At 49.1% G+C, this 13,791-nt stretch overlaps 1 protein-coding gene across 6 annotated transcripts in view; it reads left to right on the plus strand.

Annotated features, from left to right (window-relative positions):
• The window catches only part of PPP3CC (protein phosphatase 3 catalytic subunit gamma), a 42,846-nt gene that overhangs the window by 21,662 nt on the left and 7,393 nt on the right, over positions 1 to 13,791 (plus strand). For 3 of the 6 annotated variants that reach the window (XM_058859126.1, XM_058859127.1, XM_058859123.1), the window contains 10 exons: positions 1,558 to 1,669; positions 4,981 to 5,126; positions 5,254 to 5,393; positions 5,865 to 5,942; positions 6,019 to 6,113; positions 7,590 to 7,715; positions 8,624 to 8,701; positions 10,365 to 10,446; positions 11,086 to 11,183; positions 13,613 to 13,684. In XM_058859126.1, coding sequence (XP_058715109.1) covers positions 1,558 to 1,669; positions 4,981 to 5,126; positions 5,254 to 5,393; positions 5,865 to 5,942; positions 6,019 to 6,113; positions 7,590 to 7,715; positions 8,624 to 8,701; positions 10,365 to 10,446; positions 11,086 to 11,183; positions 13,613 to 13,684 — 1,027 coding nt within the window. Of the gene's footprint in view, positions 1 to 1,557; positions 1,670 to 4,980; positions 5,127 to 5,253; positions 5,394 to 5,864; positions 5,943 to 6,018; positions 6,114 to 7,589; positions 7,716 to 8,623; positions 8,702 to 9,402; positions 9,528 to 10,364; positions 10,447 to 11,085; positions 11,184 to 13,612; positions 13,685 to 13,791 lie in introns of those variants that run through there. The other 3 variants (XM_058859124.1, XM_058859125.1, XM_058859129.1) reach the window with 3 other exon arrangements.

A 13,791-nucleotide genomic window follows, 5' to 3' on the forward strand; every position in this document is an offset into this window, starting at 1 on the left:
ATATCCCTGGCGTGTCCAGCTAGAATTGCGGTGCCATATTCAACCCCACGTCGCTTTAAACCCCTTCAAATGTGTTTTAAGATCTCTCTTCTGCAAGCTGCCAACCTTCCATACATCCCAAACCTTCCCCTATTGATGCTGTATCTCTGCCTTGCTTTGATGCCAGGGCTGGTTCTTCCTCCAAGTCATTTGTTTCATTTATAGCAACTTCCAAGTTCTCCTGCCAGCCCAGAAAAGTGACATTTCGCTTGCAAACACAGGGAGGTTAAAGCTTTAAACCCCAGAATAATTATAAATGGTTTTGTTGGGAACATTCCTCCTGGTAACAGATGCAATAAAACATGATTCTGCTACTGGCCTTGGCCCCGTTCTCTTTTGGAATTCCCAATTAATCAAGTTGTTAATGTGGGGTTGAATTCCAAGTGAGACACAGGCGGTGCTTTACAGCTCCTCAGGGTTTTTGGGATCAGCTGGGATGATTCATGCAGAGCTTACCTTGCAGGTTCAGTGCTTAAACACCACCAGATCTAAGCTGGCTGTGCTGGGAACCAACTGGGAACCAACTGGGAGCCGCTTCATTTGGGTTCTGGAGGTTGTTTCCAGCTGGTTCCCAGGGATCTGTGCCCCAGATCAGGGATGTTGGAGGGTGTAAAACAGACCTGGTGGTGCTTCCTGTTCCCCAGGCGTGTTCTGCAGCCTGTCAGCCTCCAGGGTAAGCTCCCATTAGAGACTTTAATCCAGATCCTGGAGCTTGCTGTTGTTATGGATTGTCCTTCCAGCACTCCACAGCAACGAGGGAAATGTGATAACATTTCCCCATGCGAGATAACGGCTCTGCCGCTGTCAGTGCCGAGCACACCGGGGTGACTGAGCCCTCCCTGCCTCCCAGCCCTTCCCTCAGGCTTTTTTTGGGAATCCAGCATGAAATATTTCTGCTAAAAATCCCCGTTTCAGCCTGACTTTGGTCTGTGCCTCATCAAAGGCGCTGGCTTTGCAGGTGTTGCTGCTCGTGGAGGGGACGTGGAAAGCCCTTTTCAAAGCCAGTAAGCTTTGCTAAGCTAAGCTTGTTTTTTGGGCTCAGCTTTTCCTGTTTTGAGCTTGAACTTCACATGACTGTAGTGTAAGCAGAAAAAACAGGGTGGGGGAAAATCAGTGGGGAAGGTGAAGTTGAATTTTCCGGGTGTTTCGTGAACAAACGTCTGCCCGCTCCTGTCGCTGGTTTCCATCCCGGTGGAACATCTGGAGCAAACAGCTGGTTCTGCTTTGCTGCTCTGTAAAAAGGGGTTTTTTCCTGTGGTTTGTGCTGGAAGCAAAGCTGCCCCCACCCATCCCTGAGCTGCTTTCTGTTGGCTACGACCTCATTTGTCACTTCTCCAAGTCAGCCCTAATATAGAGAAATCCCAGTGGCTTTTCCCCACTTGGCCAGGAGAAGATCCACTGCCCATTATGGAGCTGGGTTCCACTTTGGGTGTCTTCCCAGAACCTCTTAGTGCAGTCTCAGGCTGATGAGTGTCCTGGGAAAGGATTTTATGACATCCCTGCTTGCCTTTCTTGCAGTGCGTGCTGTATTTATGGAGTTTAAAGATAAATCATCCCAAAACGTTGTTCCTCCTTCGAGGGAACCACGAGTGCAGGCACCTCACAGAATACTTCACCTTCAAGCAGGAATGTAAGTATCAGAAGTGGGAGAAGAATTTGAATCCATTTAAATAATACATTTTAAAATGTATTTTTTAAAAAAAGGTGTTGTGAGAAGGCGTGGGCTTCAATTTTTGTACCTCTGAGTGGCATCAGAGCTGTAAAAACCTGTTGTCTTGTTTTCCTGCTCTTCTGCTTCAGCCCCTGCTATAAAAAAATACCCCAAAACCCAAATCTTTAAGTTCTGCCAAGCACCAAATGTGGCCTTTTGGTTTCAAAGACAGAGTGTGGATGAAAGAAATGGGAACACTTCTCCCCTGATGAGCCAGGCACACACATCCTCCCCTCCCTGACTTCCAGGCCCAGCAACATGTAATCAGTGCCAAAAGACTTCCAGCTCCAGATTGTGCAGCTGGGATCAGAGATTGCAGTTGGGAACGGGGGAAGGATTTGCTCCTCCCTGTTTGCACTGGGGAGGATCATTTACCTTTCAGATCGTTTTTGCAGTTAAAAGATGTGTTTGTGCACAGCATTTAAGTATTTTTAAAGCAATGAAAATTAAATTTAAAGGAAAGGTCAGGGAATGATGGGTGAGTGTCATTCCAAGCAGTAAAAGAGGTGGAGAACTCAATGCAAAGCTCCTTTAGGGAATTCTTGCTCAAGGACCCGACCTCAAGAGATAATTCTGGGCAAGGCACGAATCCAATCTTTATCCCATCAGCTCTGGGTGGTGTTGGATGGAGGAAGGCTCAGAGGGGATGAGTCCCTGTTCTGTTTGCTCAGGGATGTGCTGGAAAACACCCCCCAGCTCTGTGCTGGATGCTGTGTCCATCACCTGGACACAGGTGAGCTCCTGGTGAGCTGGGCCCAGTCTGAACCAGGGGATAGGGTTGGGTTTTTCCCTTTGGAAAACAGGAGGTGCTGCTTTTCCCTGAGAACCCCTGTTAGTGTCTCTGAAAAAAGGATATTTCTGAGCATATTTGAGGCTTGGAGTAAGAGCCAAACTGCTTTGGAAAGGCTGTGAGTAATGTATGGGAACATCCTCATCCCCTCTGCCCGGGTGAGGCATCGCTGGGGTCAGCATCCCTGAAAGATCCAGTGGGAAGGAAGATCCATTTCTGTGATCTTCTGAGAGCAAATCCTCTCTCCTGGGACCTGTGTCCAGGTGGAAAGGCAATTCCCAGCCTCCATGGCTGTGTGGTGCTGCTGTGCCAAGTTCAACACTCAAGATGAGTCCAGAGGTGCAGCAGGGCTGTGGGGAAGTGATGGGGTGGCTTCATCTGCATCCCAGATTTATTCCATGATCCCAGTTTTCATTATGTGGAAACACCTCATCTCTTTAGTGCTGATCTCAGTGCAGGTGTTTTAGAAAACAACTTGAAGGGACATGAATATTGTCCGATTCCAGATTAAAAAAACCTTTTCTTTTACACATCCAACAATTTTCCAAGTCAGTATTTTCAGTAATACACAGGTGCAGAGTTTGATTGTAAATCAGTATTTTCACAAATGCACAGGTGCAAAGTTGGATTCTAAATCACATTTTCATGAATACACAGGTGCAGAATTAGATTCCAAGTCAGTATTTTCACTAATTCACATGTGCAAAGTTTGATTCCTGATGCACATGTGCAAAGTTGGATTGTAAATCAGTATTTTCACTAATGCACAGGTGCAAAGTTTGATTCTAAATCACATTTTCATGAATACACAGGTGCAGAATTTGATTCCAAGTCAGTATTTTCATTAATGCACAGGTGCAAAGTTTGATTCTAAATCAATATTTTCACAAATACACAGGTGAAAAGTTGGGTTGTAAATCAGTATTTTCACAAATACACAAGTGCAGAGTTCGATTCTAAATCACATTTCCATGAATATACAGGTGCAGAATTTGATTCCAAGTCAGTATTTTCATTAATGCACAGGTGCAAAGTAGGATTCTAAATCATATTTTCATGAATATACAGGTGCAAAGTTTGATTCTAAATCACATTTTCATGAATACACAGGTGCAGAATTTGATTCCAAGTCAGTATTTTCACTAATTCACATGTGCAAAGTTTGATTCCTGATGCACATGTGCAAAGTTGGATTGTAAATCAGTATTTTCACTAATGCACAGGTGCAAAGTTTGATTCTAAATCACATTTTCATGATTATACAGGTGCAGAATTTGATTCCAAGTCAGTATTTTCATTAATGCACAGGTGCAAAGTTTGATTCTAAATCAATATTTTCACAAATACACAGGTGAAAAGTTGGGTTGTAAATCAGTATTTTCACAAATACACAAGTGCAGAGTTCGATTCTAAATCACATTTCCATGAATATACAGGTGCAGAATTTGATTCCAAGTCAGTATTTTCACTAATGCACAGGTGCAAAGTAGGATTCTAAATCATATTTTCATGAATATACAGGTGCAAAGTTTGATTCTAAATCACATTTTCATGAATACACAGGTGCAGAATTAGATTCCAAGTCAGTATTTTCACTAATTCACATGTGCAAAGTTTGATTCCTGATGCACATGTGCAAAGTTGGATTGTAAATCAGTATTTTCACAAATGCACAGGTGCAAAGTTGGATTCTAAATCACATTTTCATGATTATACAGGTGCAGAATTTGATTCCAAGTCAGTATTTTCATTAATGCACAGGTGCAAAGTTTGATTCTAAATCAATATTTTCACAAATACACAGGTGAAAAGTTGGGTTGTAAATCAGTATTTTCGCAAATACACAAGTGCAGAGTTCAATTCTAAATCACATTTTCATGAATACACAGGTGCAGAATTAGATTCCAAGTCAGTATTTTCACTAATGCACAGGTGCAAAGTAGGATTCTAAATCATATTTTCATGAATATACAGGTGCAAAGTTTGATTCTAAATCACATTTTCATGAATACACACGTGCAGAATTAGATTCCAAGTCAGTATTTTCAGTAATACACAGGTGCAGAGTTGGATTGTAAATCAGTATTTTCACTAATGCACAGGTGCAAAGTTGGATTCTAAATCACATTTTCATGAATACACAGGTGCAGAATTAGATTCCAAGTCAGTATTTTCACTAATTCACATGTGCAAAGTTTGATTCTAAATCATATTTTCATGAATATACAGGTGCAAAGTTTGATTCTAAATCACATTTTCATGAATACACAGGTGCAGAATTTGATTCCAAGTCAGTATTTTCACAAATACACAGGTGCAGAGTTTGATTTGTGGGCCATTTCGATTTTGAGCTTGCCTATCTCCTTTATGAGCTGGCTTCCTAGAATTTATTGATCAGCACTTTAGCCTATCAGAGCTTGATTGAATTTCTCCTTCCCAGGTCGAATCAAGTACTCGGAGCGAGTGTACGACGCGTGCATGGATACCTTCGACTGTCTTCCTCTTGCTGCCCTCCTCAACCAGCAGTTCCTGTGTGTCCACGGGGGCCTGTCTCCAGAAATCACGTGTCTAGATGACATTAGGAAAGTAAGTCAGCTCCATCAGCCTCTCCCTTCGCTCCCAGTTCCCCGTGGGGTTGGCTCCTGTACGGATTTGGGGCTGGAAGGGTGGCAATCCTGCCACAGCTCCTGCTGATGTTGTGTCCCCTCTCCAGTTAGACAGGTTTAAGGAGCCTCCAGCCTTTGGTCCGATGTGTGACCTGCTGTGGTCAGATCCCTCCGAGGATTACGGCAACGAGAAAACCCTGGAGCATTTTGCCCACAACACTGTCCGAGGCTGCTCCTATTTCTACAGGTGAGGGGTGTTTCAGGGGGCTTTTCTCTCCCCTCACACCAAAATCACTGTTTAGGTCACTCTGTGGGGCTTTGTAGTATATGTAAAATTCTCCTCACTTGGTTCTAATGCACAAATTCTTGTTTGTTTTTTTTTCTTCTGTAATATTGAGCTGTCTTTGGGTAAGTTGCTTTATAGAATTGGAGTCTCAAACAGCAGAGATGCTTCTTTGGGCTGGCCCTGTGAGTGGTTTTCAGCACCTGGATCTCCAGGAAATAACCTTTCCTTGCTAAAAGAGAGGGGTTTGTGCTGACAGTCCACTTACAGGGAGGGTTTAATTTGCAATTAATTTTTGAATGATAAAACATATTTTGGAGTGCTGGACAGAAGCTGGATGTTTTCTCAAGTGGCTGCTCCCTGAAACCAAGACCACCAGAGCACTGTGCTCTCCTTTGCTCCCTGCTGAGTTCTCCTCCCTTTTTTGTTTTCCAGTTATCCTGCAGTGTGTGAATTTTTGCAGAACAATAGTTTGTTATCCGTAATCCGAGCTCACGAAGCCCAGGATGCTGGGTAAGTGCTGCAGCCCAGGGGCTGGGCAGGGTTTGGGCTGGGCTGGGCCAGGTTTAACTCGTGTCCTGTTTTGTAGGTACCGAATGTACAGGAAGAGCCAGACCACGGGCTTTCCCTCGTTAATCACAATCTTCTCTGCACCAAATTACTTAGATGTCTATAACAACAAGGGTAAGGCTAGGGCTCTGCTGCTCTTGGGGGGGGTCAGGAAATCCGTCTCCCACTCTGCCCTCCCAAAATCACAGGATAATTTAAGTTGGAAAAGCGTTCCAAGGCCATTGAGTCCAACCTGTGCCTGATCCCCGCCTTGTCACTGAGTGTCACTTCCAGGCTTTCCTGGGACACCTCCAGGGATGGGGATCCAAACCTCCCTGGGCAGTTCCAAGGCCTGACCACCCTTTCCATGGGGAAATTCCTGCTGCTGTCCACCCTGAGCTCCCCTGGCCCAGCCTGAGGCCGTTCCCTCTCCTCCTGTCCCTGTTCCCTGGGATAAGATCCCAAATCCCCCCGGCTGTCCCCTCCTGTCAGGGAGTTGTGCAGAGACAGAAATTCCCCCTGAGCCTCCTTTTCTCCAGGCTGAGCCCTTTCCCAGCTCCCTCAGCCTCTCCTGGGGCTCCAGCCCTTCCCTGGATTCACTCCAGCCCCTCCATGTCTCTGTGAGGAGACCCAAACTGGACACAGCCCTCAAAGTTCTCCCCAGTGCCCAGCACGGAGGGACAGCCCCAGCCCTACTCCAGCTGCCAACACACTGGTTTGATACAAAAAATACACTATTTTTGATACAAAACCCTCTCCTCCAGTGGCATTCTTGTGCCTGGAATGAAAGAGAGCTTTGTGTGCTGAGCTGAAGTGGTTGACTTAATGTGTTACTGTGGCAATTAACTGTGGAGTCATACAGCCTGGAATAAAGCTTTCATTCCCAGCCACGGGACAACGGAGCCCTTTTGATGGATGCTGCCATCCCACAGAAGCTGATAGTGTAGGAAGGCTTTCCACTTCCCTCTGCCCATAAACCATGGAGGGATCATGGTGGAATTTTCTCCAGCTGTGGGGTTTTTCACCCCTCACTTTGGATCTTGGCTCTGTTTGGGCTTCACTGTTCTAAGCTGAGGACCAACCTGAGTAAACAAAAAAATTATGGCTTAAACCTTCTCATTTTGGAGAGTTGGTGGCTTGATTCTACACGAGTGTAACCAGGTGTTGATAATGAAGGTTTTTTAACACTGGTAAAACTTCCAGAGGGAGCCGGGCTGGGAGAGCTGGGGATGAAAGAGGAAAAGGCTCCAGGGAGACTTTAAGAGCCCCTGCCAGAGCCTAGAGGAGCTCCAGGAGAGCTGGAGAGGGACTTGGGACAAGGGAGGGAGGGACAGGACACAGGGAATGACTTCCCACTGCCAGAGGGCAGGGATGGATGGGATATTGGGAAGGAATTCCTGGCTGGGAGGGTGGGATGGAATTCCCAGAGCAGCTGTGGCTGCCCCTGGATCCCTGGAAGTGCCCAAGGCCAGGTTGGACAGGGCATGGAGCAACCTGGGATAGTGGGAGCTGTCCCTGATCCTTAAGATCCCTTCAAATCCAGCCCATTCCAGGATTCTCCAAGTGGAAAGTGCCTATGGACATTTATTCTCTTTCCCTTTTCTCCCCCAGCTGCTGTACTGAAATATGAAAACAACGTCATGAACATCAGGCAGTTCAACTGTTCCCCTCACCCCTACTGGCTTCCAAACTTCATGGATGTCTTTACATGGTCTTTGCCTTTCGTAGGGGAAAAGGGTAAGAGAGATTTGGGTTTCTGTTCCAAATTCCCAGTGACTGCTCCTCATATCCTGAGTGTCACAAACCTGTCCCACAGTGCTGGGAGAGTGTTGCAGCTGCAGGTAGCACAGGACAGCAGCTCAGGCTCAAGGAGATTTGCATTACTGGGTTCAATTCTTGCATAAACAGCTGTTGATACCTGTTTGAAGAAGCTTTTGACAATAAAACCCTCCTTTCTTGCTCTTTCTGCATTGCTGGTGGAGCTGGTCTTGGGTGCTGTAGCCCCACCTCAGAATTTGGAGACATTTCTCTTGGTTTGCAACAGAGGAATTTTAAATTCCTGTTGGCTCCTGGCCCACCGAAAAGGAAGCATTCACTTCAATCCAAGGCTTATTTCATTCTGAAGAAGGCGAGGCAGCTTAAAATATGACCAAGACTTTGCCTCAGCTTTTCACCAAAAGGATTTTTATCTCTCCTGATGAGTTTAAATTCCACCCCAGTCTCGTATGTTCAGAGTGTAGCTTCACCCTCACGACTTCCAAAGGGTTTTTCTGACTTTGAGGCACCAAAGGTCGAATCCCCCTTCCCCAAATTTGGCCCTTCTGGGAGCCAGGTGGCTGTGGCGTGGGTGGGGATGGGGAGGGGGGACCTTGAGGGAGCTCAGGCTGTTCTGCAGGAATGTTGGCACCTCCTTCCCCACGTCTGGTTCCTCTGGGATGTGCTTGGCCTGCATCCACCTCCTTGGCAGAAGATGCAACGTGTGTCGTCTGCTCCGGCGCCGCTGCGGGTACCAGCAGGCTGTGCCTAAAAGTGTCTTTAGGCTCCCACTTGCAGGGGACAGACGACCTTGAAATCCTTCCCTCGTCCTCCAAACCCCCTCTGCGTGCCCCAGGCCCCTCTGACCTCTCTGTCTGTGCCTCTTGCAGTCACCGAGATGCTCGTGAACATCCTCAACATCTGCTCCGACGACGAGCTGATTTCGGATGGCGACGAGACGTTGGAAGGTAAAATATCCCTGCTGGCACCTGAGAGCAGCGGGGGGAAAGGCTGGGGAAGGTCTTTGATGCCTGAACAGCACTTGATTTATAGCTGGATGCCCAGCCAGGGTCTCCAGTTCCTTTTTGCCCAACCTTTGCAGTTTTGGGTAGGGAATGTTGTTTTTTGGTTTTTTTTTCTCTTTTGCTGTTCAGTCACAGAGAAATTAAATGACATTCACTGTGACAGACACTTCTTGCCAGCTACTCTGGGAATGGTTTCCTGCTCCTTACACAGGCTGCTGGTTATTTTTTCCCCCAATTCAAGATTTTCTGCACCAAAATATCCACCCAATCTTCTCATCTGTTGCAGTGAACTCCTCTGTAAAGTGGCTTCTCATGTCACACCCCCTCCCCGAAAACGCTGTTTCTGACCCTGGTTTTAAGCCATGCATGAAGGGGACAAATCAGTGGCTGAGCTGATGAGCAGTTTGGATTTTGGGGGGACTCAGGAGCGAGGTGGTGACCTGAGGAAGCTGAGGGGGCAGCGAGAAGTGGGGCCTGAGCTGCTTCGGCCCCAGGTGGAGACTCTAACCCGCTTCTCCCATTGCATTTCCGTTTCGTTTTTTGGTTTTTTTGTTTTTTTCTTTCCTCCCTCCCATGAAAATTAAATTTGTTTCTTCTATCTCTGTCTTCATCTACTTGTTTCTTGGTGTCTCCTCTCCCTGAAGATCACTACATTTCAAGCTATCCGAAAGGTACCCAGCTAGAATTTGCTACGAGCTTAATTATCACTGCCTGTGCCACCAGATCCTTGAAGTGGATTTCCAGAGCTGACTAGTGGGGCAGTCTCTTCATCCCCTTTCAGTTTTAACATAAGCTCCATGTGTTTTTTAACCCTTCTGCGTTCCTCCAGGAACTTTGAGAAACGGGGGTCACGTTTCTACCTGATTCTGAATGCAGCCACGTAGTGCATGGCTGAGCCATGGTGCATGTTAGCCCTGGGTTTGGCTTCCCTGTCCTGATGTGTACTGGGCCATGTGAGGAATCTCAGCTGAGAGGAGATGGATTTGTTCCCTCTTTTGACCTGAATTTTCCGTTTGGTTTCAGCTCCCTCTGTGCTTTTTTTCGTTTGTTTCTCTCTCCCGTTGGGTCCATAGAGCGGAAGGGGAGTTCCCCCCCTGTCCTGTTGTGTCCATGTGGGGTCAGAGCAGAGCTGCCAGGCTCGGGCCAGCCCTTCCCTGTGCTCCTTGGATGCCAAAGCTGATGCTTGCGTGCCACTGCGGGCGAGCACAGCGGTGCCCATCAGCCGTCAGATCCCTCCGTGCTCTGCCTTGCAAACCGTGTCCTCATGGCTGAGTCATTTGTGTCACATCCTGTGTAGTGTGAGCCCAGCTGGCGAGCTGCCAGCGAGACCTCCCCGAATCCGTGTCCTGTGGTGGTTCTACTCTCTTTAGCCCTCTCGAGTTCCGTGTGCCATCTCGTTGGTGTTGCCCTCCTCACCGCCATCCTGGTGCCATCCTGATGCCATCCTGATGCCATCCTTCCAGCACCGTTCTCTCTCCGGTGTAGCTGTGAATCTGTAAAAAACCATGATTTCTTTTCCTGGAGTCAGGCAGGTGCTTCATCCTGACATTCCCTGGAGAGCAGGAAACCTCCAACGTGCTGCTGTTTGCTCTTTTCTCTCCCTAAGGTGGGACAACGGTGCGTAAGGAGATCATCAGGAATAAGATCAGAGCCATTGGGAAGATGGCACGGGTCTTCTCAGTTCTTCGGTGAGGATGGGCTGGGGACTGGGCTTAATTCGGGGACTGGGCTTAATTCAGGGACTGGGCTTAATTCAGGGACTGGGCTTAATTTGGGGACTGGGCTTAATTTCTGGACTGAGGTTAATTTGGGGGCTGGGCGATGGGGGAACACTGTTTAGGAAACAGGAAAAGAAGGGGAAAACTTCGTAAGACAGGTGGTTTTTCCTGACTCTTTCAGGACACATTTGCCTGAAAGAAAGTTGTTGCCAGGTAGGGGTTTTTCTTTTCTCCCAAATAACAAGTGACAGATGGGAGGAAACAGCCTCAAGCTGCACTGGGGGTGGTTCAGGTTGGATATTTGAGAAAATTTCTGCATGGAAAGGGCTGCAAAACATTGGAATGGGCTGTCCAGGGCTGTGGTGGAGTCCCTGTCCCTACGGGGTTTAACAGATGTGTGAATGTGGCACTTGGGGACGTGGGTAGTGGTGAACAGGGTGGCAGTGCTGGGTTGATGGTTGGGCTTGGTGACCTTAGAAGTCTTTTCCAGCCTTAATGATCCCATGATCCGTGATTCCCATGATCCATGACTCCCACAACACCCACCAGCCTTGCCTGGAGCAGTAGAACCACTGCTCAGTGTGTAACTGGTGCTGCTGTTCCCTGCAGGGAGGAGAGCGAGAGCGTGCTGACCCTCAAAGGCCTGACCCCCACAGGTACCCTGCCCCTGGGAGTGCTCTCGGGGGGGAGGCAGACCCTGCAGACCGGTGAGTATCCCTGACCCCCTGCACTCCCCCTGCCCCAAACCCCCCAGAGCCGTGCCCACAGGCAGCCTGGAGGGTGCCAGAGGACCCCAGCCAGGGTTCAGGCCCGTGGGGAGGAAAGATTCCCAATCAGGAGGAAGCAGAGGTGTAGGTGGGGATGTGGAGAGATGCCAAGATGTCCCCGTGTACCCTCGAGGAAGAAAACCCACAGCACCCTGCTTAAAGCATGTTTAGTGCTTAATTGTTTGTTTCTGCAATGAGTTTTTATCCTTTATTTCCCTTCTAACGCTGCATGGTGCACATCCTCTGCCTCACCTCGCTGTGCTGCTGCTGTGTGACAGCCTCTGTGTGAATGTGACAGTGACACGGCCTCTGTGTGAATGTGACAGTGACACAGCTGCTTGTTTGTTCTTCGTTCAACCAAACCCCTCCCAATCTGCCCCTGCCAAGTCAAGAATCCCAAACAAGAGGAAGGTTTGGCCAAAGGAACGAGGTTCCTCCAGGGCTAGATGGTTCAGAAAAGTCTCCTCTCAGGTTTTGAGGTAGTTCTGGAGGTTTCCTCCCAAATTTGCTGCCTCCCTCAGCAGCTCTGGGAGCAGGACGGAGCGAAGGATCCGATCCTTCCCGCTCACAGGGCAGGGAGCTTGGCTGGTGCTCAGGGAATGAGCTATCCCAGAGGGAATCCTGTAATCCAGTGTTTTAATCCTTCCCTGCCATTGGCCTTTGAAGCCTGGCACCTCCCCACCTTCCCCCTTCCCATGGGCACCGGGGATTTCCTGCAGCTCTCCCCGGGCTGGGGCTGGGGTTTGCCTGGATTAAACAGTTCACGAGTCAGAAACGTGGAAATACCGCTGCCTGCTCCCGGGGAGGATGCAGCATCACTCCCAAGCTCATGGATTTCTCTGCCCACAGAGGAGGATAGATATTTTTTCCTTTTTTATATAGAAACCATCACAGCCCCGTCACCCCAGTTCTGGGAACAGAGCCTGAGTGGGAAGGTGGCTGTTGCAGCAGCTCTGTCCCTGTGTCCTGACAGCACAGGGTCATGCTGTGATGTTCTCCAGCACCTTCCCCTCTCGGGGTTCTCTGAGGGGTACCAGGGATCTCCCCTCCCCCAAAATCAGCCTCTCCCCAGGACAGAACAAACAAGCTGGGCCTTTGCTGCTGCCTTACCCGCCCCACCCGCCGCCTGCAGGCTCCCCCCGCTCCCCTCAGCACCTCCCGGCTTCTCCTGCCCTCCTCACCCCCCTTTCCCTGTCCTTCCCCCTTCTCCCACCCTCCTTTCCCTATCCTGACCCCTTCTCCCACCCCCCTTTTCCCTGTCCTGACCCCTTCTCCCTCCCCCTCTTCCCCATCCTCCCACCCTTTCCCGTTTCGCACATCCCTTCACACTCCCGATGAATTTATGGGAGCCCCGTCTGCTGGGTGAGGAGGAGAGGTGGCTGCCCCCCTTTTGGGGTGCCTGTGCACCCCAAAAAAGGGAAACAGGGCTGCAGTGGGGAGACCCTGCCCTCCTGAGCCTCTCCCCAGCCTTTCGCAGCAGGGCTTGGCAAAATCAACCGAATAAAGTCACGGAATCTGGGGCAGAGCTGTGCAGCTACAGCTCCATCCTTCCTCCGTGGCCTCCCGAGGACCACGTGGCCTCTGTATTGTGTCCAAAGCAAAAAAGCTGCTGTTTTGAGGCTAAAATCCAGGGAATCTGCTCAAGGGAAGGGCCTCCTCCCAGATGCTGAGGCAGGGCCTAGCAAACCTTGGACGTTGCTGCAGCAGATTTAGGAAGGGGGACATTGCTCAGCTCTGTGGTGCCTTGTTGCTTGGTAACACTTTCAGAAGGTGGAGCTGAAGCCAAGCTGGATTTGGAGCTTGATTTTCTGTTACAGCTCAAGGCACCGGGAGCGGAGCAGCCCAGTACCTGCTGCTTGTCCTTCCCTGGAAAACAGGCTGCCCCTCACCTTCCCACTGCTCCAAAACATCCCCTGGGATCCCTTCCCTCACGCAGCTGTGCTGGTAGAGGGTGGATTCCACATAATTGATCATGTGAAGGTGGCCTGGAGCCACCCAGCTGGCAGCAGAGCCACAGCTTAGTCCGAGGTTGTCCCTGTGCAGCGCACGCAGCAGGGAGCCCTCGCTCTCTGCTCCTCTGTTCTTCCATCAGATCAATCCAGAGGAAAGGAGACTCCCACTGAGCCCTCGGGAGTCCCTTTCCCCCCTTCCTCTCCACCTCCTGTCACCTCTTTCTCCCCTCTCGCCACTCGTTTGGCACCACCGGGGCTGGGGGGCCGCGGGCTCTGCGTCGCAGCCATGATGTCGGATCACTCACTGTCACTCTGTTTTTGTTTTTCTTTTTTTTTTTCTGTTTTTTTGTTTTGTTTTGTTTTGTTTTTTTTTTCCCTGTCTTCATTTTTGCATGCCACTGTTCTTCTGTATTGCAGCCACAGTAGAAGCGGTAGAGGCACGGGAAGGTATGGCTAGAACCCGGCGAGAGACTCAAATCATCTCCGTGTGTGCGTGCGCTCATTTTAAAGAGCTTTACCAGCCCTTAACGGAAGCTTTTTACTCTTGCATCACCAGAAGTGGGGGAGGACGAGGCCCTGCTGGGAAGGAAAAAATA

The sequence above is a fragment of the Poecile atricapillus genome, chromosome 29, assembly GCF_030490865.1.
Source record: "Poecile atricapillus isolate bPoeAtr1 chromosome 29, bPoeAtr1.hap1, whole genome shotgun sequence".
Taxonomy (NCBI): Eukaryota; Metazoa; Chordata; class Aves; order Passeriformes; family Paridae; genus Poecile; species Poecile atricapillus.